Source organism: Schistocerca nitens, chromosome 6 (assembly GCF_023898315.1).
Source record: "Schistocerca nitens isolate TAMUIC-IGC-003100 chromosome 6, iqSchNite1.1, whole genome shotgun sequence".
In the NCBI taxonomy this organism is placed as follows: Eukaryota; Metazoa; Arthropoda; class Insecta; order Orthoptera; family Acrididae; genus Schistocerca; species Schistocerca nitens.
This window is the reverse complement of record NC_064619.1, coordinates 539,450,327-539,475,322: the sequence shown is the minus strand read 5'-3', so window position 1 is coordinate 539,475,322 and position 24,996 is coordinate 539,450,327. Positions and strand designations below refer to the sequence as shown.

At 42.1% G+C, this 24,996-nt stretch overlaps 1 protein-coding gene across 2 annotated transcripts in view; it reads left to right on the top strand.

The window, feature by feature from the left end:
• LOC126262864 (uncharacterized) overlaps positions 1-24,996 on the top strand; it is a 178,413-nt gene that overhangs the window by 47,187 nt on the left and 106,230 nt on the right. Inside the window, exons 3-4 of one of the 2 annotated variants that reach the window (XM_049959731.1) lie at positions 12,197-12,332; positions 12,508-12,682. In XM_049959731.1, the coding sequence (XP_049815688.1) occupies positions 12,197-12,332; positions 12,508-12,682 (311 nt within the window). Of the gene's footprint in view, positions 1-12,193; positions 12,333-12,507; positions 12,683-24,996 lie in introns of both variants that reach the window. The other variant, XM_049959730.1, reaches the window with a different exon arrangement.

The following is a 24,996-nucleotide window of genomic DNA, read 5'->3' as shown; positions in this document are numbered from 1 at the left end:
ATTACTATCACGGTATAAAATATATACAGGAGGGTGCTGCTTGCTACAGTAAAATCATTCAGAACAAAAAATATATAAGGCAGAATGTAAAAGTGAAGTGTTATGGGATGTCATAAAACATGAAACTGAAAAAGGCAAACAGTAGTGTAATAATGTAAAAATCAAAAATCTACATCTACATCTACATCTACATTCATACTCCGCAAGCCACCCAACGGTGTGTGGCGGAGGGCACTTTACGTGCCACTGTCATTACCTCCCTTTCCTGTTCCAGTCGCGTATGGTTCGCGGGAAGAACGACTGTCTGAAAGCCTCTGTGCGTGCTCTAATCTCTCTAATTTTACATTCGTGATCTCCTCGGGAGGTATAAGTAGGGGGAAGCAATATACTCGATACCTCATCCAGAAACGCACCCTCTCGAAACCTGGCGAGCAAGCTACACCGCGATGCAGAGCGCCTCTCTTGCAGAGTCTGCCACTTGAGTTTATTAAACATCTCCGTAACGCTATCACGGTTACCAAATAACCCTGTGACGAAACGCGCCGCTCTTCTTTGGATCTTCTCTATCTCCTCTGTCAACCCGATCTGGTACGGATTCCACACTGATGAGCAATACTCAAGTATAGGTCAAACGAGTGTTTTGTAAGCCACCTCCTTTGTTGCTGGACTACATTTTCTAAGCACTCTCCCAATGAATCTCAACCTGGTACCCGCCTTACCAACAATTAATTTTATATGATCATTCCACTTCAAATCGTTCCGCACGCATACTCCCAGATATTTTACAGAAGTAACTGCTACCAGTGTTTGTTCCGCTATCATATAATCATACAATAAAGGATCCTTCTTTCTATGTATTCGCAATACATTACATTTGTCTATGTTAAGGGACAGTTGCCACTCCCTGCACCAAGTGCCATCTGCTGCAGATCTTCCTGCATTTCGCTACAATTTTCTAATGCTGCAACTTCTCTGTATACTACAGCATCATCCGCGAAAAGCCGCATGGAACTTCCGACACTATCTACTAGGTCATTTATATATATTGTGAAAAGCAATGGTCCCATAACACTCCCCTGTGGCACGCCAGAGGTTACCGTAACGTCTGTAGACGTCTCTCCATTGATAACAACATGCTGTGTTCTGTTTGCTAAAAAATCTTCAATCCAGCCACACAGCTGGTCTGATATTCCGTAGGCTCTTACTTTGTTTATCAGGCGACAGTGCGGAACTGTATCGAACGCCTTCCGGAAGTCAAGAAAAATAGCATCTACCTGGGAGCCTGTATCTAATATTTTCTGGGTCTCATGAACAAATAACGCGAGTTGGGTCTCACACGATCGCTGTTTCCGGAATCCATGTTGATTCCTACATAGTAGATTCTGGGTTTCCAAAAACGATATGATACTCGAGCAAAAAACATGTTCTAAAATTCTACAACAGATCGACATCAGAGATATAGGTCTATAGTTTTGCGCATCTGCTCGACGACCCTTCTTGAAGACTGGGACTACCTGTGCTCTTTTCCAATCATTTGGAACCCTCCGTTCCTCTAGAGACTTGCGGTACACGGCTGTTAGAAGGGGGGCAAGTTCTTTCGCGTACTCTGTGTAGAATCGAATTGGTATCCCGTCAGGTCCAGTGGACTTTCCTCTGTTGAGTGATTTCAGTTGCTTTTCTATTCCTTGGACACTTATTTCGATGTCAGCCATTTTTTCGTTTGTGCGAGGATTTAGAGAAGGAACTGCAGTGCGGTCTTCCTCTGTGAAACAGCTTTGGAAAAAGGTGTTTAGTATTTCAGCTTTACGCGTGTCATCCTCTGTTTCAATGCCATCATCATCCCGGAGTGTCTGGATATGCTGTTTCGAGCCACTTACTGATTTAACGTAAGACCAGAACTTCCTAGGATTTTCTGTCAAGTCTGTACATAGAATTTTACTTTCGAATTCACTGAACGCTCCTCGCATAGCCCTCCTTACGCTAACTTTGACATCGCTTAGCTTCTGTTTGTCTGAGAGGTTTTGGCTGCGTTTAACCTTGGAGTGAAGCTCTCTTTGCTTTCGCAGTAGTTTCCTAACTTTGTTGTTGTACCACGGTGGGTTTTTCCCGTCCCTCACAGTTTTACTCGGCACGTACCTGTCTAAAACGCATTTTACGATTGCCTTGAACTTTTTCCATAAACACTCAACATTGTCAGTGTCGGAACAGAAATTTTCGTTTTGATCTGTTAGGTGGTCTGAAATCTGCCTTCTATTACTCTTGCTAAACAGATAAACCTTCCTCCCTTTTTTTATATTCCTATTAACTTCCATATTCAGGGATGCTACAACGGCCTTATGATCACTGATTCCCTGTTCTGCACTTACGGAGTCGAAAAGTTCGGGTCTATTTGTTATCAGTAGGTCCAAGATGTTATCTCCACGAGTCGGTTCTCTGTTTAATTGCTCGAGGTAATTTTCGGATAGTGCACTCAGTATAATGTCACTCGATGCTCTGTCCCTACCACCCGTCCTAAACATCTGAGTGTCCCAGTCTATATCTGGTAAATTGAAATCTCCACCTAAGACTATAACATGCTGAGAAAATTTATGTGAAATGTATTCCAAATTTTCTCTCAGTTGTTCTGCCACTAACGCTGCTGAGTCGGGAGGTCGGTAAAAGGAGCCAGTTATTAACCCAGCTCGGTTGTTGAGTGTAACCTCCACCCACAATAATTCACAGGAACTATCCACTTCTACTTCACTACAGGATAAACTACTACTAACAGCGACAAACACTCCACCACCGGTTGCATGCAATCTATCCTTCCTAAACACCGTCTGTACCTCTGTAAAAATTTCGGCAGAATTTATCTCTGGCTTAAGCCAGCTCTCTGTACCTATAACGATTTCAGCTTCGGTGCTTTCTATCAGCGCTTGAAGTTCCGGTACTTTACCAACGCAGCTTCGACAGTTTACAATTACAATACCGATTGCTGCTTGGTCCCCGCATGTCCTGACTTTGCTCCGCACCCTTTGAGACTGTTGCCCTTTCTGTACTTGCCCGAGGCCATCTAACCTAAAAAAACCGCCCAGTCCACGCCACACAACCCCTGCTACCCGTGTAGCCGCTTGCTGCGTGTAGTGGACTCCTGACCTATCCAGCGGAACCTGAAACCCCACCACCCTATGGCGCAAGTCGAGGAATCTGCAGCCCACATGGTCGCAGAACCGTCTCAGCCTCTGATTCACACCCTCCACTCAGCTCTGTACCAAAGGTCCGCAGTCAGTCCTGTCGACGATGCTGCAGATGGTGAGCTCTGCTTTCATCCCGCTAGCGAGACTGGCAGTCTTCACCAAATCAGATAGCCGTCGGAAGCCAGAGAGGATTTCCTCCGATCCATAGCGACACACATCATTGGTGCCGACATGAGCGACCACCTGCAGATGGGTGCACCCTGTACCCTTCATGGCATCCGGAAGGACCCTTTCCACATCTGGAATGACTCCCCCCGGTATGCACACGGAGTGCACATTGGTTTTCTTCCCCTCTCTTGCTGCCATTTATCTAAGGGGCCCCATTACGCGCCTGACGTTGGAGCTCCCAACTACCAGTAAGCCCACCCTCTGTGACCGCCCGGATCTTGCAGACTGAGGGGCAACCTCTGGAACAGGACAAGCAGCCATGTCAGGCCGAAGATCAGTATCAGCCTGAGACAGAACCTGAAACCGGTTCGTCAGACAAACTGGAGAGGCCTTCCGTTCAGCCCTCCGGAATGAGGGGTAGAGTAGTAGAAAATCATGAGGAATTCACAAATTTTGTAAGTGACTGTTTCTTTGATACTGCAGAGACATTGCAACTAAATCTTTATGAAACAATGCAGGAGATTCTAATCAATGTTTAAAAATCCCCAAGGTGATGTAGACATGTAATTTAATATAAGACATATGGGGCTGCAAATGTCAGGAAATATCCCAAAAGTGGAAGACAAATGTTGACTATGTGACATCACCAGAAGATGTATCTGACCACATGTGCAGCGTTGGAGCCTATCGATCTGTCGCATCTGATCATCTCAAACCAAACCAAGTATTTATGTCAGTGTGGCTCTGGGCCTACATGTGTAACTTTAGCATATGGGGCTCAGGGTTCGAGTCGTGCAGCGTATGGGGCTTAGGGTTCGAGTCGTGCATTTTGCAGGCAATTCTTTTTCTATGGCATTAGACAGTTGTGTATGTATATTGAGGTAAAATTTATTATTTTATGTACAGGTCTTGTGTTCTCCGCTGATTATTTGCGAAATACAGTACGACAAAAATCTACTGCTCTTCATCACAAATAAATAAGTATAAGCTTCTGAATTGTATGGCTACCAGTAAGTGACCTGCATATTCTTTACTAAATAAAGTCTGTAAACAAAAAGAGAAGGGCGCAACAGAAAGAAACACAAAATTAGAACTGCTTTTGCTTTTTTACAGCAAGGACAATAATTTGGTGACTTCTACGTTTACAACAGATCACATTTACAAAAGTATTTGAAAACAGAGCCGCATTGTGGAACAATATGTAGCACTGCCCCCTACCAGCGAAGGTAGGATCCACAAGCCCAGTTGCAACATGTGCGACGAGGTATGTCACCAGGCGATGTCACATTTTCAACTTTTGTCATCCACCTTTGGGGCATTTCCCGACATTTGCAGTCCCATGTGTCTTATACTAAATAACTTGTCCCAGTGTCATCTATGTTGTTTCGAGGATTTTTAAACATTAATAAGAATCACCCTGTATATCACCCACAATGATGTACACAGCAAGCACAGTGATGTTGTTTTCCACTACAGAGCTGGAAGTCAGGAAGAAAATTTGAACATTAAAAAAATAAGAAGATGACAGCTAAATATCAGGCTCCAGTCCCTGCACAAAAGGCATTCATATATAACACACAAGCCCCATTATAAAACATAGTAAATGAGTTATTTACTTCAGTTATTTTTCCAGCGTAACTAAAACACTCTTGAGTGATGCCCTTACTAAAGAGAGGAGATGCCAATGGTACTAAAAACTACATCTCAGTTTCACCACTTTCTGCATTCTCAAAAATAATTGAGTTATAAAAGATGCACTGATGCATTACATGAATAAATATACACTGTAATATTTTAAAATACATGTTGTGTAACCACTTCCAAATGTTTCATTTGTGTTTAGTCATCATCACATTATTTGTGTTTGATTTAAACAGTGATCTCCAGCACTGAGTATGGAACATGTACATTGGTTGTAAACCACATGTAGATGGACACAAGCCCGAAACCAGTCGTGTTAAATAAAATCACATTCTAATGTGATTGGTACGCTCAGTATTCTACACCCTGTAACAGTCATGGAGTTCAACTGCATCAATTATGGATAAAGTACATTAAATATAAAACAGTTTTAATGAAGCGTAGTGTGCCTTCTGAAGCTAGTGAATTGTAGTATCAGTCATTATAGGGTTCACAAAAGTGATACTTGGAGCTCTTGACAAGGAATTTTGTGTTACAGGCATATACTTAGACTTGTCCAAGGCTTTTGACACTGTTGGCCAAAAAATACTATTAAATGAAGCACAAGTTGTAAAGGGAATAGCAAATTAGTGGCTCCAGTCGTATCTGGAAAAAACGGAGCAGAAGATAGAAACGGTTTACACATTTACTGATGGTAAATTTCTAGTAAAATAATTGTCAGACAAAAAAGATGTACAAATGTAGTGAATCCTAAGGGCAGCACATTGGGTCCAATTCTGTTCTTAACACATATCAGTGACTTTCCAGACAACATGGAGAAATAGTTCTCTTTACTGAAGATAACAACATCATAATCGGTGATAAAATGCCAGAACTCTTATGAGAGAAGTCAGATGAAACCCTTAAGGATGTTTATGTTTGGGCACTATGTAATAAATTAACAGATGGTTAATAATAATTAATGAAGCAGTTTTTAAGTTACAGTTGGTATTGCAAGTGTGGGACTACATAGCCAAGATGCTTTTGAGACACAAAGATGGCTGATGTGGGACTGAAATCAACTGTGTTCCCTAAGAAATAGTGGTACAGCGGTTTATTTTATAATGCAAATTTGTAACCTTCCTAAAAGCTGTTCAACATTGCCTGCACAAAATATTTCTAATAAATTAACATTGAACATAAAGAAGACAAAGCATAAAGAGGGAAAACAATTCTGTTGCATTAAGTATAGATCATAAATCTAGAGATTGTGTAACAAACACCAAGTTTTTAGAGATGAATATTAACTGACAAACTGCCTATTGGCTTCTGTCTCGGGTTCTTCGGCCGACGTTCATCTAATGATTTTTCTGACGTTTCGCCAGCACGAGTGGCTGGCATTGTCAAAGCTTCACCCTCCATTGCCGGTGGTGAACTGGAGCCGAGCTCGCGGGCGCAGACTATATGTACCTGGCGCGCCAACGTCCGAGGGCTTCTACGCGGTCATTTCCGGTGCGGTTCTCCTCTTGCTACCTGCGATGGTCGTTCGCTGCAGTACGGGAAGCCAGGATCCGTTGACCTTAAGGCTTTCCTCTTTCTTGTTCAAACTGTTCGCGTGTTTTTGTATTTCTACAGCTTCTCTGAACAAGCGCGTGTGATAGTGGTTCTCTACAGCCAGAACTTCCGTGTCGGCGAATTTTATTACGTGGTCGGTCTCATTCAGTGCGTGTTCTGCCACGGCCAATTTCTCCACCTGCCCCAACCTGCAATGTCGCTTATGCTCCTTGATCCTGGTGTTAATGGATCGTCCAGTCATCCCGACATAAACTTTTCCGCATGTGCATGGTATGCGGTATATTCCCGACATTGAAAGTGGGTCTCTTTTCTCCTTCGCCGATCTAAGACACTCTTTGATCTTCCTTGTCGGTTTGAAGATCGTCTTTACGCCATGTTTGCGCAATATACGGCCGATTCTGTCCGTCACTCTGGGAATGTATGGCAGAAAGGCCGTACCCGACATTTCTTTTTCTGGTTCCTTACTTCGCCGAGTGTTTGGCTCAGTTACACTTCTAATATAATTTGTGGAGTACCCATTGCTCCTCAGGACTGTTTCCAGGTGTTGCATTTCTCGTTTGAGGTGTTGCGGCTCACATATTCGTCCTGCTCTTGTTACGAGCGTACTAATCATGCCCCTTTTCTGGCTCGGGTGGTGGTTTGACAGTTTGTGCAGGTATCGGTCCGTGTGAGTCGGTTTTCGATACACGCTGTGTCCCAGGTTTTCGCCGTCCCTTGTGACCAGCACATCTAGAAATGGCAGTTTCTTGTCCTTTTCTACTTCCATGGTAAATGTTATGTTGGCATGGAGGCTGTTCAAGTGTCTTAGGAAGTCAACGAGCTGTTCTTCACCATGGCTCCACACCACGAAAGTATCATCGACGTACCTGTACCACACCTTAGGTTTGCAAGTGGCCGAGTCCAGTGCCTGTGCTTCGAATTGTTCCATGAAGAAGTTGGCCACCACTGGACTGAGAGGACTACCCATGGCGACGCCTTCCAGCTGTTCGTAGAAGTCGCCATTCCACGTGAAATAGCTCGTGGTGAGACATGCATGGAAGAGCTTTCTGATGTCTAGCGGGAAAATGGAACTGATGTGCTCCAGAGCGTCACTGAGTGGCACTTTCGTAAATAACGAAACAACATCAAAGCTGACCAGGATGTCGTTTGGTGCAAGTTTCAGTTTCTTCAGCTTCTCAATGAAATGTCCTGAGTCCTTAATGTATGTGTCGGTCTTCCCCACGTGTGGTTGGAGCAGAGAGGCCAAGTGTTTTGCCAGCTTATATGTCGGTGATCCAGGAGCGCTAACGATCGGTCTCAGTGGAACGTTGTTCTTATGGATCTTGGGTAATCCATCCAGCCGAGGTGGTAGGGCTTCTGTGTTGCGCAGGTTTCTCTGTATGTCCGCCGGCAGAGAAGACGCCTTGATCAATCGATTCGTATTCCGTGTGATACGTTGCGTCGGATCTGCGCTTAGTTTTCGGTACGTCGTCGGGTCTAATAGGTCTCGGATCTTTTGCTCATAATCTTCGGTCTTCATTACGACGGTCGCATTCCCCTTATCGGCAGGCAGTACCAATATACTCTTGTCGGCGTTGAGTTTCTTAATGGCTTGTACCTCTTCTTTCTTCAGGTTGCAAGCTGGCGGTTTTGCTCGGCGCAGTATCCTGGCTGTTTCCGTGCGTATTTCCTCTGCCCTTTCACAAGGAAGGGCACGAATGGCTGCTTCGGTGTTGGCAATGATGTCCTCCATAGGTATGGTTCTCGGGATGATAGCGAAATTCCCTCCTTTTTGAAGAACAGACACTTCCGCTTCGGTCAATTGTCGTTCAGTGAGGTTGACCACTGTGTGTGACATGTCGGGAGTCGCCTTGTCGGTCTGCTTCCGGCATCTTTCAAACTTTTTCTTCTGTCGCTCGGTGCAGCGCTCGAGTTCGTTCTGCATGCTCCTGTGAGTGATGCTGTCGATCTTGTCCCAGTCGTCTCGATGCATTCTGCTACTTAGTTGATAGAAAATGTCCAGAAGTTCCTGATCCGTTCTTGCCAAGTCTCTCCGTGTTGTATGTATTCGCTCACGAAGAAACGCTCTTCGTGAGCGAATACATACAACACGGAGAGACTTGGCAAGAACGGATCAGGAACTTCTGGACATTTTCTATCAACTAAGTAGCAGAATGCATCGAGACGACTGGGACAAGATCGACAGCATCACTCACAGGAGCATGCAGAACGAACTCGAGCGCTGCACCGAGCGACAGAAGAAAAAGTTTGAAAGATGCCGGAAGCAGACCGACAAGGCGACTCCCGACATGTCACACACAGTGGTCAACCTCACTGAACGACAATTGACCGAAGCGGAAGTGTCTGTTCTTCAAAAAGGAGGGAATTTCGCTATCATCCCGAGAACCATACCTATGGAGGACATCATTGCCAACACCGAAGCAGCCATTCGTGCCCTTCCTTGTGAAAGGGCAGAGGAAATACGCACGGAAACAGCCAGGATACTGCGCCGAGCAAAACCGCCAGCTTGCAACCTGAAGAAAGAAGAGGTACAAGCCATTAAGAAACTCAACGCCGACAAGAGTATATTGGTACTGTCTGCCGATAAGGGGAATGCGACCGTCGTAATGAAGACCGAAGATTATGAGCAAAAGATCCGAGACCTATTAGACCCGACGACGTACCGAAAACTAAGCGCAGATCCGACGCAACGTATCACACGGAATACGAATCGATTGATCAAGGCGTCTTCTCTGCCGGCGGACATACAGAGAAACCTGCGCAACACAGAAGCCCTACCACCTCGGCTGGATGGATTACCCAAGATCCATAAGAACAACGTTCCACTGAGACCGATCGTTAGCGCTCCTGGATCACCGACATATAAGCTGGCAAAACACTTGGCCTCTCTGCTCCAACCACACGTGGGGAAGACCGACACATACATTAAGGACTCAGGACATTTCATTGAGAAGCTGAAGAAACTGAAACTTGCACCAAACGACATCCTGGTCAGCTTTGATGTTGTTTCGTTATTTACGAAAGTGCCACTCAGTGACGCTCTGGAGCACATCAGTTCCATTTTCCCGCTAGACATCAGAAAGCTCTTCCATGCATGTCTCACCACGAGCTATTTCACGTGGAATGGCGACTTCTACGAACAGCTGGAAGGCGTCGCCATGGGTAGTCCTCTCAGTCCAGTGGTGGCCAACTTCTTCATGGAACAATTCGAAGCACAGGCACTGGACTCGGCCACTTGCAAACCTAAGGTGTGGTACAGGTACGTCGATGATACTTTCGTGGTGTGGAGCCATGGTGAAGAACAGCTCGTTGACTTCCTAAGACACTTGAACAGCCTCCATGCCAACATAACATTTACCATGGAAGTAGAAAAGGACAAGAAACTGCCATTTCTAGATGTGCTGGTCACAAGGGACGGCGAAAACCTGGGACACAGCGTGTATCGAAAACCGACTCACACGGACCGATACCTGCACAAACTGTCAAACCACCACCCGAGCCAGAAAAGGGGCATGATTAGTACGCTCGTAACGAGAGCAGGACGAATATGTGAGCCGCAACACCTCAAACGAGAAATGCAACACCTGGAAACAGTCCTGAGGAGCAATGGGTACTCCACAAATTATATTAGAAGTGTAACTGAGCCAAACACTCGGCGAAGTAAGGAACCAGAAAAAGAAATGTCGGGTACGGCCTTTCTGCCATACATTCCCAGAGTGACGGACAGAATCGGCCGTATATTGCGCAAACATGGCGTAAAGACGATCTTCAAACCGACAAGGAAGATCAAAGAGTGTCTTAGATCGGCGAAGGAGAAAAGAGACCCACTTTCAATGTCGGGAATATACCGCATACCATGCACATGCGGAAAAGTTTATGTCGGGATGACTGGACGATCCATTAACACCAGGATCAAGGAGCATAAGCGACATTGCAGGTTGGGGCAGGTGGAGAAATCGGCCGTGGCAGAACACGCACTGAATGAGACCGACCACGTAATAAAATTCGCCGACACGGAAGTTCTGGCTGTAGAGAACCACTATCACACGCGCTTGTTCAGAGAAGCTGTAGAAATACAAAAACACGCGAACAGTTTGAACAAGAAAGAGGAAAGCCTTAAGGTCAACGGATCCTGGCTTCCCGTACTGCAGCGAACGACCGTCGCAGGTAGCAAGAGGAGAACCGCACCGGAAATGACCGCGGAGAAGCCCTCGGACGTTGGCGCGCCAGGTACATATAGTCTGCGCCCGCGAGCTCGGCTCCAGTTCACCACCGGCAATGGAGGGTGAAGCTTTGACAATGCCAGCCACTCGTGCTGGCGAAACGTCAGAAAAATCATTAGATGAACGTCGGCCGAAGAACCCGAGACAGAAGCCAATAGGCAGTTTGTCAACAAGTGGCCACGAAAGCCTCAACAATTTTGTATGAATATTAACTGTTGCTTAACATGGAATTAATACATGTAGATACTGCCAAAAAGAATGCCATTAGCTTGTTATGCTCTTAGATGCGTTCTTACTGAGACAATATGATATGCGATACAATACATGATGTGACTCGGGATACGACACAGAAGCAACCTGCATTGGTGGAGCTCATAAGAAAATAATTGAAGCTGCTTAACTGGTACACATCGGGATGACAGCAATATGACACCGACTTGTATGTCTATCATATTGTCTGGAGCAACAAAGTGTGCTGCTTCCTCCATGCAACTTTGTCATATGATGCACTTTCCTTGCACTATGTCTCATTTACCTTATTGATAAAGGTGTTTCTCGAACTTAATAGCCACAAAGTATTGGTTTGAGTTGATTTCATTGCACCTAGTGTAGACAGGTGCTTTTGCAGTGAAATAAAGCTGGAAACTGATCTAAGCATCTCTCTCCCAGAAACTGGAACAGCACTGCAATACACACAAAATTTGTATCTAGATTTCAAAAATACAGTTACTGTTATGAAAAAATTTCACATACAAATTGATATTTTAGTAAAACTTGGGGTCAAAAATATCTTGCTATCAGTTGTGCTTTTTATATATAACAGCTGAATATTATGAGACAGAATTATGACAAGTACCTTCAGGAGACGAAAGGTCTGTACTGCTGCTAGACACATTTAAAAGCACATATACTTTTATAGCTTTCTGAACTAATTATACCTTCATCAGGGAGGAGAGAGGGACAGTTTGGGGAAGGTTAAAAAAGAAGAGGTGACAAAAGATCATCACTCAAGGATGAGAGCAACCCACCTGTTGTAGGAACAAGGGATACGAAGATTGTATTTGTCTTCTGTCATCCTCTCAGCAAGCGAGTCTCTCTTGATACCTGAGTGAACTGCCTCACCAATTTGACCTTCCACTTAGGTTAGTGTATGTACTTTTATGTGTGTCTATCAGCAGTAGAGACACTTTACATCATGAAGGTAAGTACGGGCCATCAGTTCCTTGTATTCTTTCTTCAGGTGTTAGGTATTTGCCTGTTACGTCCTCTTGTTGCCGGCAATTCTGTCTCATAATTTTAAACTTTTCTTAAGTGCAATTTGCTTTTCAACAGTGTATATTTTCATTGTTTATCAGTGGTACCCTGTGTGTAGTGAAGTAAATGCGTGTTGTTGATGTAGTTGAAAATTCTCTTCATACTATTTGTTTTCAGCAGTATCCGTCTTACTGATTTACCTTCCATTGATGAAACTATGGAAAGTGCTCCTCTTGTTGAGGAAAACACTGTTGATGACATCAAGAACAGAGACAAAACATCCTCAGTGAATGAAAATGATTTTGCAGAAACAAAGGTTAGTGATGAGTCAAGTTTTAACTTTGCCATGAAAGGTTTTAATGCTTGTGTTGACAAAAAATTTACCAGTAGCTTTAAACCTACTGTTGATTGAAAAGAATCAGAATTATTATTATACATGCACTCATTTTTATGAATTTAGTTTCTTTACATGTATTTTCTGTTTTCTGAAGGATAATGAAGATGATATTACTGCGTTAGTTGTGGCAAGTTCAAATATTCGTTCATCACCTAAAGGGAGAACCAGTGCTGCTGGCAGAAAGAAATCTAAATATATAAGAGATGTAGAAACATCACTTTCATTATTACTCCCAGACAGCATAGAAGTAGCTGAGGAAAAGGCATTTAGTAAGTGTAATACTGATGTATGTAATTGTTTAATTCCATGGATGTCCTGTAGTATGCTGTAAGAGTGTTTCAATACTTTGAGAGGGGGCATAGTGCATATCAGTTCAGGCAGGCTAGGAAAAAACCTTACTTTCATAGTCTCAGATGTTATTGAATTTAGCACATGTTAAAACAAAGGAATAAGTAAGGAACACACATTTTTTTGTTTTCTCCAAAAACATTTCTGCTCTGAGATACAGCCCTCCAAAGATGACATTGCGCATACGATTTTGAAGGTGCGAATTTTGGAAAAAAATTTTAACTACTGTATCTCTGGAAAATTTATAGATATTTTGTATTTTTTTTCTTTTCTTTTCAAAAATGCCAATCCATAAAACTTTGCTTTTTTTCTGTTGATTGGTACCATATAGTTCTACATTCCCTGAAAAGGAGAGCTTCCACTTTTTGTTTGAACGGGTTTTATAAACAACTGAAAAATTAGCCATACATAAAACCTATTTTATTACCACATTATCACATAAAAGGCTCATAAAAACCAAAACCTAGCCTTATTTAACATAATTTTAGTTTTGAAAGATGAGTAAGAGACTTATTATTCAAGCATTTTAAATGGTTCCAAAATGTATGTGAAAGGTCTGAAGACGTGATGGTTTCAGTTTATACAACTTGTGTGTACTCTGTTTTGAGTACTGTCTTCCTGTTGAATCAATAGGAACTGAGGCACTTACGGTCTTCAAAACATTGTGAACAGGAAGTGAGCACTGATGGCATTGTTGCTGTCCTTCAGCTGGAAACCTATATCCAGCACCTGGTCCATGTGGTAGCATAAAGTTCACTACAATTTCATTTGAAGCATAACTGGTGTCTATGATCTCTGCAATCCACCGGTCTCAGTCATACACACACACCACAAACATCCCCATTCTCAGGTTATGAATGTGAATATTATCCTGCTGTTTCTGAGGTGTTGGCCGAACGAACGAAATTTCTTCTTTCTTGCTCTTTAAAGTGGATGCAATATGAGTTTGCCCATCACTTTTGAGTCCAAATATGTGTCGTTTGAATTCCTTTCACAGGAGTAGTTTGTTTGGACCACTCTTCTTTTTTCTGCTCGTGGAATTCTTCGGTTTCCTCTTTGGGCAAAAGAATGAGGGCTGTGAATGTGTAAGATTTCACGACTCTCGTAAAACCCTCAGCATTCTGAATCGCAGCTACATTTGGTCTGGGAAGATTATGTTTTGTAGCGTGGTGCTTCAGCAGGCCTCGTACACCACCACAAGGCCCCTTTCCATGACCAGTAGTACTGTATACCCAGTCAGTTGCCACAAGTGACTTACTCAATTCAACCAGCTGGTAACGGTTTTTAAAATGACTAGGAGTACCATCTGAAATAATGAAGATCTTCTCTGCCCCTGTTTCCAGTTGAAGAATTTTGCACATTGCTACCAAAGCATGTGCTGAGTCATGTCCTGTGACATCACTTATAATTGGCAACACTTGTGGTCTTGTTTTGAAAATATGTCACCCCTGTAAAAATTGAAATCTAGTCATTACTCCAATGATACCCTTGTACTTCTTGTGGGAGAATTACAGACCAGTTCTCAGCAAAATCATAGTGAAGCAGTAAACACAGTTCTTCAGCCTGTACACACCATTTCACTTCTGCAATGTGTTGTTGTTGCAATTTCTTCAGATGCTAGTTTGTTGCTTCTTTCACTGATCATTTACCCAGTTTATCAATGAAACTGTCAAAGACAACAGTTTTCTTAATTTGTTTATTTTCCTCCCATGTCGCATATGTAATTTCTACAGGGTTATCTGCTATGTCTTCCAGGCCAAGTGTCTGTAAAGACAGTCCTCACTTTCCAAAGCAGTCACCACATTCTTGAAACAAACAAGTCTCTCGCTTTATAGCGAAGATGCTGAGTCGCGATAGGCACAATAAAAAGATTATTGTGCGTATCGTGACTCAGCATCTCCACTATATGGTTAGTAGCAACTTTCCTTCTCTGGTATTGTTACATTTCATCCTGGATTTTCCATTGTTTGATTGAAGTATCTCGCTTTATGTCACAGACTACTAATGACTTCACATGTCCAACCAAGGTATCATACATCATGTGCTCCAGTAAGTTCTTCAAAGTTACCACATAAAGTTCAAAATTCATGCAGTACACACATAAACAGATATCACTAGGTGGGTGTGGAATTTAGGTTAGTGCATAAAATTTTGATCTTCCAGTATGTGAAGTTACATAGTTGCTTTTATAAATTGCAAAAGTTTCAAATTTTGTTGGCACTCTGCGGAGAACAGTCCCATTTATCTTTCAGATAAAATGACTGAATGACTGCAAGGAATGTGGTTCAAAATTGTTTTCTTTAAAAATGTGTCTGGAATAATTGTTAAACTTGCACCTTTTGACTGTAGAATGCGCAATATTCAACAGCTGAATTGATATTTGTGAAAAATTCCTGGCAAGAGGTGCAAGAGTGCTTTGGTTCATTTTCTTCTGAAGATGGAATTTCTACTTTGAGGAGTGAGGTCAGTTTTGTTGTAATGTATTCATCCATAGCTTTAGTAATTTCTCTACACTTTCTTGATGCGTAAAGCTTATGACTCAACTTCACTGTCCATGGCTTCTTAACAGAACTAACACCTAGTTGACTGATTCATGGTATTTATTTGTTCCTCTATTGATGCAAAATCTGCATCATCTGCACCATGGGAGGCTTCACCTTGTTCGTATACTGTCATTGTTGTTATTATGTGCCGGCCGCGGTGGCCGTGCAGTTCTGGCGCTGCAGTCTGGAACCGCGGGGCTGCTACGGTCGCAGGTTCGAATCCTGCCTCGGGCATGGGTGTGTGTGATGTCCTTAGGTTAGTTAGGTTTAAGTAGTTCTAAGTTCTAGGGGACTTATGACCTAAGATGTTGAGTCCCATAGTGCTCAGAGCCATTTGAACCATTTTTTTGTTATTATGTCAAAACATTTAGAACACAAGAAGTCATCACTGGTAACATCTTCACTTTGAAACAGAGTCTTCAAATGAGAACACTTATTCCCAACCTGAACAAAGTCTGTTTTTTTGTTTGTCTGCATCATCTGCACCATGGGAGGCTTCACCTTGTTCGTATACTGTCATTGTTGTTATTATATCAAAACATAGTCAGCAGACATTTCTAACAGTCCTTTTCACAAAACACACAGCAACTGTGTCAACTGGCAAATTCCTCACGAAAACACAGAACTCAATGGATGGTCTCATATTTCTTAGAAGCCTCTTCAATAAACAAATTAGCACTGAACAACTACATACAGAAACCTGCAATGAACAACCATGACAACCTGCAATGAAGAACCACGACAAAGAAACTGATAAGAAACTACAACAAAATGTAAGAAATACCTGCAACAGTGAAAGTGAAAAGAAATAACTGCAACAAAGAAAGTGATAAGAAATAACTGCAACAAAGACAATAGAAATAAACATCGTAACAAAGAAATTAGTAAGAAACAACTTCAATGAAGACATACATTACCCTTGAAAGTTAAAAAAAATGATTTTGTAAAAATAATACCTTTCCAACTTAAAAGTGGAAGCTCTTCTTTATGAGAATATAGTACTACATGGTTCTAATCAACAGAAAAAAATCCAACTTTTCTGGATTGGTATTTTGGGAAAAAAATCTGTAAATTATAAAAAAAATTCAAAAGGCGACAGTAAAAGAACTTTGACAGATATGTCCAAACAGAGGATACCGTTGTAATCATAAAGCAATTATCTTTCAAATCAAAAAAACTAACAAAATATCTAGAACTGTTACAGATATACAGCACTTAAAAAAAATTTCCAAAATTTGCATAGTCAAAATGGTGTTCACAGTTTTTTGAATAAAACAGAAAAGTATGTGTTTCTTACTTACTCCTGATTTTTAACATAGGCTAAATCAATTAACATCCGAGACTATGAAGGTAAACCCCACCACCCCTCCCCCCCGCCTGAAGTGATACGGATTATGCCTGTATTTCCCCACTGAACCAATGTTAATCAAGCTGAACTGAAGGTAAAAAGATAGAGTTACCTATTGGGTGGAGAATCAGGTTTCTGCTATTCTTTCAAATTAATTTTGTTTCACAGTGAACATAAATTACTCAAATTTTCTTTCTGTTTATTTTTTCCTATCGCCATATCTTCATATTGTCATCTGGAATTGGTAACACAAATAAGAAAGGACATTTAACAGACATGTAAAAAACCATGAATCGCTAGAGGGATGAAGTATATTGTGAAAGGAAAAGGGCAGTGTACCTATTGCCAAGAATAAGTAAAGATCCCGCAGTAGTTGCACACTATAAAAACTAGTCAAAAGCCCTAAGCAAATTTATTAAAAATAAAGGAAAATGCACATTATATCTGAAAGCAGTAGCACCAGTAACATACTTAAGCCTGTAAGGAACATAGTAAAACGAAAGACAGGGCAGTAGGCCACAGAGCAGCATATCATCACCATTGATTTAAATGAAAGGGCTATACATGATCAGTCAGAGGTAGCAGATATTTCAGATATTTTTAATAATTATTTCTGAAATGGAGTAGAAAATGTAAGGATAAACAACCCAAGAGAAAAATCAAAGCAGTATATTAAAGAAGCAAATCACATATAATTCAATCATATTAATGTCTCACAAACTTCTTCTTCTGAAATTAAGAAAAGTAAACTTTCTCTCAAAAATAAACCAGGGTGTATACGACCCGGGACAACCGGGAGATCCGGGAAAAACCTGGGAGTTTTTTCATCTGGGAGAAAACCGGGAAAAATCCGGGAATTTTTTAGAATTCCAGGAATTTTTTGTTGTTTTAGTTTTCAGTTAAATTTTTGTAATTTTGACTGGTAAGAACCATTACTTTATCCTGCTACTGCAGAATAATACTGCAGCATTAAAACATGAACGAGAGAAAAACGAAATTCAAACTTAAATTGCAAAGGAAATGCGCCATATAAAATAACACAGTGCTTGTACAAGCGTCTGCCAACAGCAAAATGTGTCAAAGGCTTTTGGACTATTCAATACTTCATAACAACAAATTGCCTTCAATGAGCGTGACATCATAACTGTTTACATTAGACTCATTTAATCAGTTACTAGTGGGCTCATGCACACGCGCAGTTGAGTCACGTATGAGTAGTACCTTCTCCCACTTCTGCCTACAGAAATGTGGCTGTTGGCTGTGTAAGCAGCAGTAGCAGCAACCAGCCACATGATACCCGGAAAAATTTTACTGGCGCACCCAGGCTGCCAGTTTCACACATGTGCCCCAGGCCCGGATCTAGTGGGGAGTGATGGCAAACCGGGGAATCTGAACTGGGTGGCAATTTTTAGGGAAGGGGGAAAATTAATATTCTTGAGAAAAAAAAAAAAACCACTTGTTTCACAAAGCACCTAGCATCCAGCGCACGTCGGTCTATCGATTATTCATATGATTTTGAAACGCACCCCTGCTGGTTTTTGAACATATTCTAAGTTGATATCTGAATTAATTATAAGTTGATTTTTGAATGTGTGCATAGTGTACGTGATGGCTCTGCCAGGAGAAGCCTCATCATATCTTGAAATAAACTTTCCTGCAGACAAAACGGGACAGGGCTATACGAGCTGAGCGGAATAAGGCCGACCGATTAATGCCAAGTGCTGCTTATTTATGTGGTTGATTCAGTTTGCAAAAGTTCAGCGTTGTTATAATTACTAGCGAAATCCATAGATTAAGAAAAAAAATGTGTGTGTGAAATCTTATGGACTTAACTGCTAAGGTCATCAGTCCCTAATCTTACACACTACTCAACCTAAATTATCCTAAGGACAAACACACACACACCCATGCCCGATGGAGGACTCGAACCTCTGCCAGGATCGGCCGCACAGTCCATGCTGCAGCGCCTTAGACCACTCATGTCATAGATTAAGACTACTGGAGTGGATATAAATGACTAACAGCTAAGAAAGATAACGTATTATCTTCTCGGTGTATCCAAGAAAGTGAAATTTTGACAGAAATTTTTTGCCAGATCGCTACATCAGACAGAGCCAGTAGTAGTCCCAGGCTAACAGCCGCGTAAGTTCCATTCTGGGAGTAGCGCGGAAAACGCATTGTACGAGCGTGTAATAACGCGTAACCGGAGACTTGTCACTGGATAACTAAACCGGTGATTGTGGCAGGGTTAGTGAAGTTAACCAGAGAATGAGTTTTGACAGAGGTAGGAATAGTTACAGAATTAATGATGACAAGACTGTTTGTTAGAATGAGGAAGGAGAAGAAACGGGGACATCACACAAATTATGGAAGAATATTACAATTCCAAATTTATACAAAAATTTTGTTCTACTACTTGCATGAGAAACTGGAGCGTATGAATGAAATGTGAAACTATTTCCTATGGTAAAGCTTTTTGCTTGTAGTAGGACAAATAGGTATTTCTTATTGGTACTTCGTAGATTATATTCTGACGTATTATAAAAATGATCATTATTGCCAAAACAGTCTCGCTTATTTGGTGTGTGTTCCAATTGCTGAAATATTAGAAAGGCCGATTTTGTTTTCTCCAGCACACAGTGACAAAATAGACGTAATCATGATCGAGAAACCACACCAGTCTTGGGTACTATTTGTATTAACGGCTTTTTCAGTATCAGACAATGACATTTCTATTTTTCATATAGCAAAACGTATGATGAACTTTGATAAGGTGATAGTCCTTTCCCAGAGAGGAAAGCACGCCATGTAAAGCTGTAGCGAGATTAGAGAGAAAAATCACTAGGACCTAAGGATTGAAGAAATGTGTACTGTCTTGCCTGTCTCTTGTCTTTACTGGTTTAAGGTGTCCTATATTTAATTTTATGTCACACAGAAGAGCAAGAGATCAGTAACAGGTAATAAAGAGTCCAGTTTTTCTGAAGAATTCTTGTTCTCCTGGTTACAAATAATCCTATCCAGTATTAATTACAAGGTATCTTTTTTTTTTTTTTCTTCAAAATAAGGGGGGGGGGGGGGGAATGGGGGGGGGGGGGGGAAGGACAGAATGTCAAACCGGCTGACAGGGAGCAGGAGAGGCGCTTCAGGACATTTTAATTTCCACTGTCCTGAAATAGTTTGATGGTGTCCATTACAAAATATTCATATTTGAGTTCCACAGAGCAAAATACAGTGACGTGCGGTATAACAAAGTTGTTTGAAGATGCGTGGCACCTCACTGCACACTTTAAGACCAAATAACATGTCTTACATTTCTTTGAAGATATATCTTTTATGTATCAGACTCTTCAGCAGTGCGGGATTAGCTGAGCGGTCTGAGGCGCTGCAATCATGGATTCTGCGGCTGGTCCCAGCAGAGGTTCGAGTCCTCCCTTGGGCATGGGTGTATGTGTTTGTCCTTAGGATAATTTAGGTTAAGTAGTGTGTAAGCTTAGGGACTGATGACCTTAACAGTTAAGCCCCATAAGATTTCACACATTTTGAACAATTCTTCAGGAAGATGTGCGCTACAAAATGAACTTATTTTTGAAAATTTTTTTTTTACGTTCTGGTGCGCAGAGCAGTCTGAGTTATAGTTTGGGGGGGGGGGGGGTTGTGGTAGTCTCCACGTGGCCCGTTTTTACATTTAGTGATTTTTCTGTTTCCTCTTCGTTTACTGTTCTCACGTCAAATGAAAACAAGACAGATTTCTTTGGCTGGGAGCTATCAAGTGATACATTCATGTAATTACAGAAGGGCACACTATGTTACTAGTTTCAGATTTTATTTTATTTCCACCTTTCTGACAGTCAAGCATTAATCACCTTGCAGAACAATGAAGTTATTTTTGTCAGTCTTATACATAAATTTGGCTTTAATTAAACTTTCCTGCTGAGACAGTCAATTTATTCCACACTTTTGGCTACTTTCAACTGTTTGCTGCATTTCAGGTGCACGTTTTCAACTTCTAGCACATATGGCATTATGCCATAATAAGGAACCAAACATGAGATAATACAGTACTGGTACTGCAAGAAAATTTACGTCCCGAAAACCACACTGAAAAGTTTCACAACTGGTCGAGGCCTTCGTCATTGAGAATCTGGACATACGAATGTGCACTGTAAGACGAACTATGCATTTTAGTATGGTTCACGAAATTCTGACGCTCTTGGAGTATCCTCTGATGTATTGTTTCTTTTATGACATAATGTAAGATCTTTTAATGTTTTACACGTACGAACATACGGGCTTCCTACATCACCGTAGCTGTGCAAGTGTGGTGACGCTTCTTATCTGGTGCTCTCTGACAACTGCTGAAATGAATCTATTTCTAACAGGTCATGGGAAAATATTGCGAATTGTTGTTCGGAAAGCACTATTTTCAAAGTAAATTTCCCTTTACGCAAGATGAACTATGTACAAGAATGTACGTTGGATTTCTTAAATCACAGTGTGTTTGGTCTCTATTAAAAATCAACTCCTTGATGATGAGCCGTTTTGAAGAATTTCGAGCCCAGGAGATCAGAGATTTATGTCGGTATTAAAAATTTTGCTGGCATATTTGTGTGATGTATCTGAAAGTGTAACATGCGCTAAACAGGTCTACATTAAAGGTGAAAGCTTAGCTTCTCCTGTAGCTTATTAATCTTCGAGACAAATACTATATGCAAAAGCTTTGCTTTTCTTGTAGCGACACTATGTATATTAAATTGAAACATTAACTTTTCCTGTTGGTGGAATTCGAATTTATACTTTTGTAAGACGAAAATATGCAGCGTACATGTTGCTGCACATCAAAGATCTTTCCAAAACGTGTTTTTTCCCCCTGAGTATCGTTTTCTAAAGCGCCGGGAAATTCTACGCTGCTGTATAAAACCATATCCTATCAAAGGATAAGTTTTACAGTTCCGAGGGAAAGTATACTGTCACTTAACACGTATTTTTAACCGGGAGATCAGGGAAAACTCTGGGAATTTTTTCTCCTTGTCCGCGTATACACCCTGAAAAGCTCATCTGGATTTGTTGGTGTCTCCAGCACAATACAGAATTTTTGTTCCCATGTAATAAGTGCTGTATTTTCTGAAATATGTACTGCACCACTAATGCATGACATTTTTCCTAAGAGATTGAAATATGCCATTGTAAAAATTCTGAGTAAGTAATAGGAGAGCTATCGATAAATACTGACCAATCTCACTACAGATATCATTTTGCAAAATTTTTGAGAAGGTGATTTATTCTAGAATAGTGTCCCACCTGAGCAACAATAATCCAGTTCGGATTTCAGAAGAGTTGCTCTACTGAGAATGCCATTTACACATTCACTCACCAAAGTTAACAAGCATTAAATAACAAAAGAGCTGTGGTTGCTGTTTTTTATGACCTACCAAAGGCATTTGACTGTGTAAAACACAATGTTCTCCTAAATAAAATGAGGTTTCTGGAATTAATGGTATAGTCAACAAATGTATAGTGTCAAGTTGTACTTCATAATTCAGTTAATGTAAGCAGGGGGGATTTTTGTGACTGGTGGGAAGTCATTTGTGGGGTTCCACTGTGATCAGTCTTAAGTTGACTATTGTTTCTCATTTGTAAATGACCTCCCATCTAATATATGATAAGCAGAATTAGTTCTTGTTGCGGATGACACTACTGTTGTAATCAATCCAAAAATAAAAACAACAGAAGAAATAGTAAATAATGTTCTTGAAAGTACTATTGAGTGTTCTGCGAATGCTCCCACTATCAGTTTCAAAAAGATGTAACATACACTCCTGGAAATTGAAATAAGAACACCGTGAATTCATTGTCCCAGGAAGGGGAAACTTTATTGACACATTCCTGGGGTCAGATACATCACATGATCACACTGACAGAACCACAGGCACATAGAGACAGGCAACAGAGCATGCACAATGTCGGCACTAGTACAGTGTGTATCCACCTTTCGCAGCAATGCAGGCTGGTATTCTCCCATGGAGACGATCGTAGAGATGCTGGATGTAGTCCTGTGGAACGGCTTGCCATGCCATTTCCACCTGGCGCCTCAGTTGGACCAGCGTTCGTGCTGGACGTGCAGACCGCGTGAGACGACGCTTCATCCAGTCCCAAACATGCTCAATGGGGGACAGATCCGGAGATCTTGCTGGCCAGGGTAGTTGACTTACACCTTCTAGAGCACGTTGGGTGGCACGGGATACATGCGGACGTGCATTGTCCTGTTGGAACAGCAAGTTCCCTTGCCGGGCTAGGAATGGTAGAACGATGGGTTCGATGACGGTTTGGATGTACCGTGCACTATTCAGTGTCCCCTCGACGATCACCAGTGGTGTACGGCCAGTGTAGGAGATCGCTCCCCACACCATGATGCCGGGTGTTGGCCCTGTGTGCCTCGGTCGTATGCAGTCCTGATTGTGGCGCTCACCTGCACGGCGCCAAACACGCATACAACCATCATTGGCACCAAGGCAGAAGCGACTCTCATCGCTGAAGACGACACGTCTCCATTCGTCCCTCCATTCACGCCTGTCGCAACACCACTGGAGGCGGGCTGCACGATGTTGGGGCGTGAGCGGAAGACGGCCTAACGGTGTGCGGGACCGTAGCCCAGCTTCATGGAGACGGTTGCGAATGGTCCTCGCCGATACCCCAGGAGCAACAGTGTCCCTAATTTGCTGGGAAGTGGCGGTGCGGTCCCCTACGGCACTGCGTAGGATCCTACGGTCTTGGCATGCATCCGTGCGTCGCTGCGGTCCGGTCCCAGGTCGACGGGCACGTGCACCTTCCGCCGACCACTGGCGACAACATCGATGTACTGTGGAGACCTCACGCCCCACGTGTTGAGCAATTTGGCGGTACGTCCACCCGGCCTCCCGCATGCCCACTATATGCCCTCGCTCAAAGTCCGTCAACTGCACATACGGTTCACGTCCACGCTGTCGCGGCATGCTACCAGTGTTAAAGACTGCGATGGAGCTCCGTATGCCACGGCAAACTGGCTGACACTGACGGCGGCGGTGCACAAATGCTGCGCAGCTAGCGCCATTCGACGGCCAACACCGCGGTTCCTGGTGTGTCTGCTGTGCCGTGCGTGTAATCATTGCTTGTACAGCTCTCTCGCCGTGTCCGGAGCAAGTATGGTGGGTCTGACACACCGGTGTCAATGTGTTCTTTTTTCCATTTCCAGGAGTGTATTTAGTTCTGCACCAATGATCAGTGAAAAGTGTGACACATGGTGAGGAAATAATAATGAGTGGAAACTTCAGAGTTTGTAGGTACCCATATTGATGAGAATTTAAACTGGGAGAAACATGTTTTGGAACTCCTAAAACTATTTGGTTCAGCCACATTTACACTTCAAATTACAGCAAATTTTGGGGAGAGACAAATCATTAAGTTGACTTATTTTGTGTATTTTCATTCAGTAAAGTTGTATGGAATAACCTTCTGGAGTAATTAATCTTTAATAAAGAAAGTCTTCATTGCTCAAAAATATGGTGTAAGAATAAGATTTGGTGCTCACCCATTGTCAAATTGTAGATATTTGTTTAAAGATTTAGGCATTTTGAGTAATGCTTTACAACATATTCCCTCGTGAAGTTTGTTGCAAATAATTCACTGCAGTTCAAAAGGAAAAATGATGTACATATTAAAATTCCAGAAGAAAAAATGACATTCGTTACTCCACATTAATGATGTCTTATGCACAGAAAGGGGTATATAATGCTGCAACTAAAATTGCTGCAACTAAAATTTTAGATCATTTACCCATTCATATAAAGAATCTGACAGACAATGCAGTTAAATTTGAAAACAAACTGAAGAAGTTCTCCTTGACAACTCCTTCTGTTTTATAGAAGAATTTCTATTTTTGTGGCCTGTAAAAGGTGATGAGTAGGAATTACTAACTCACATCTGGAGGCGAAGAAGAAGAAGAAGAAGAAGAAGAGGAAGAAGAAATGATCAGCATTAGCTATATCTACAAATGAAATCTACATTGTGTTGCACTGCAGCTCAACTGGGGAGACGGGTTTTAGTAAGTGGAGTGGGCAAGGGGTAATAGAAGGCAGGGAGCAGGAGGAAATGTTGGGGAAGTGTGGCTGCTGACAACTGACACTGAGAGGCAGTAGGTGCATGGGATAGCAATGTGGCACCAGATAGCCCTCATTTTTAGTGTGCAGTGCACAGTGACATGGAGGAGTGGATGGATAGAACAGAGGAAGATGGATATTGCAGAGAGGGGGATGTGAGTGCAGGATGAGTGAAGTGGGGGTCACAGAGCAGGGATGGAGGTAGGTGTGAG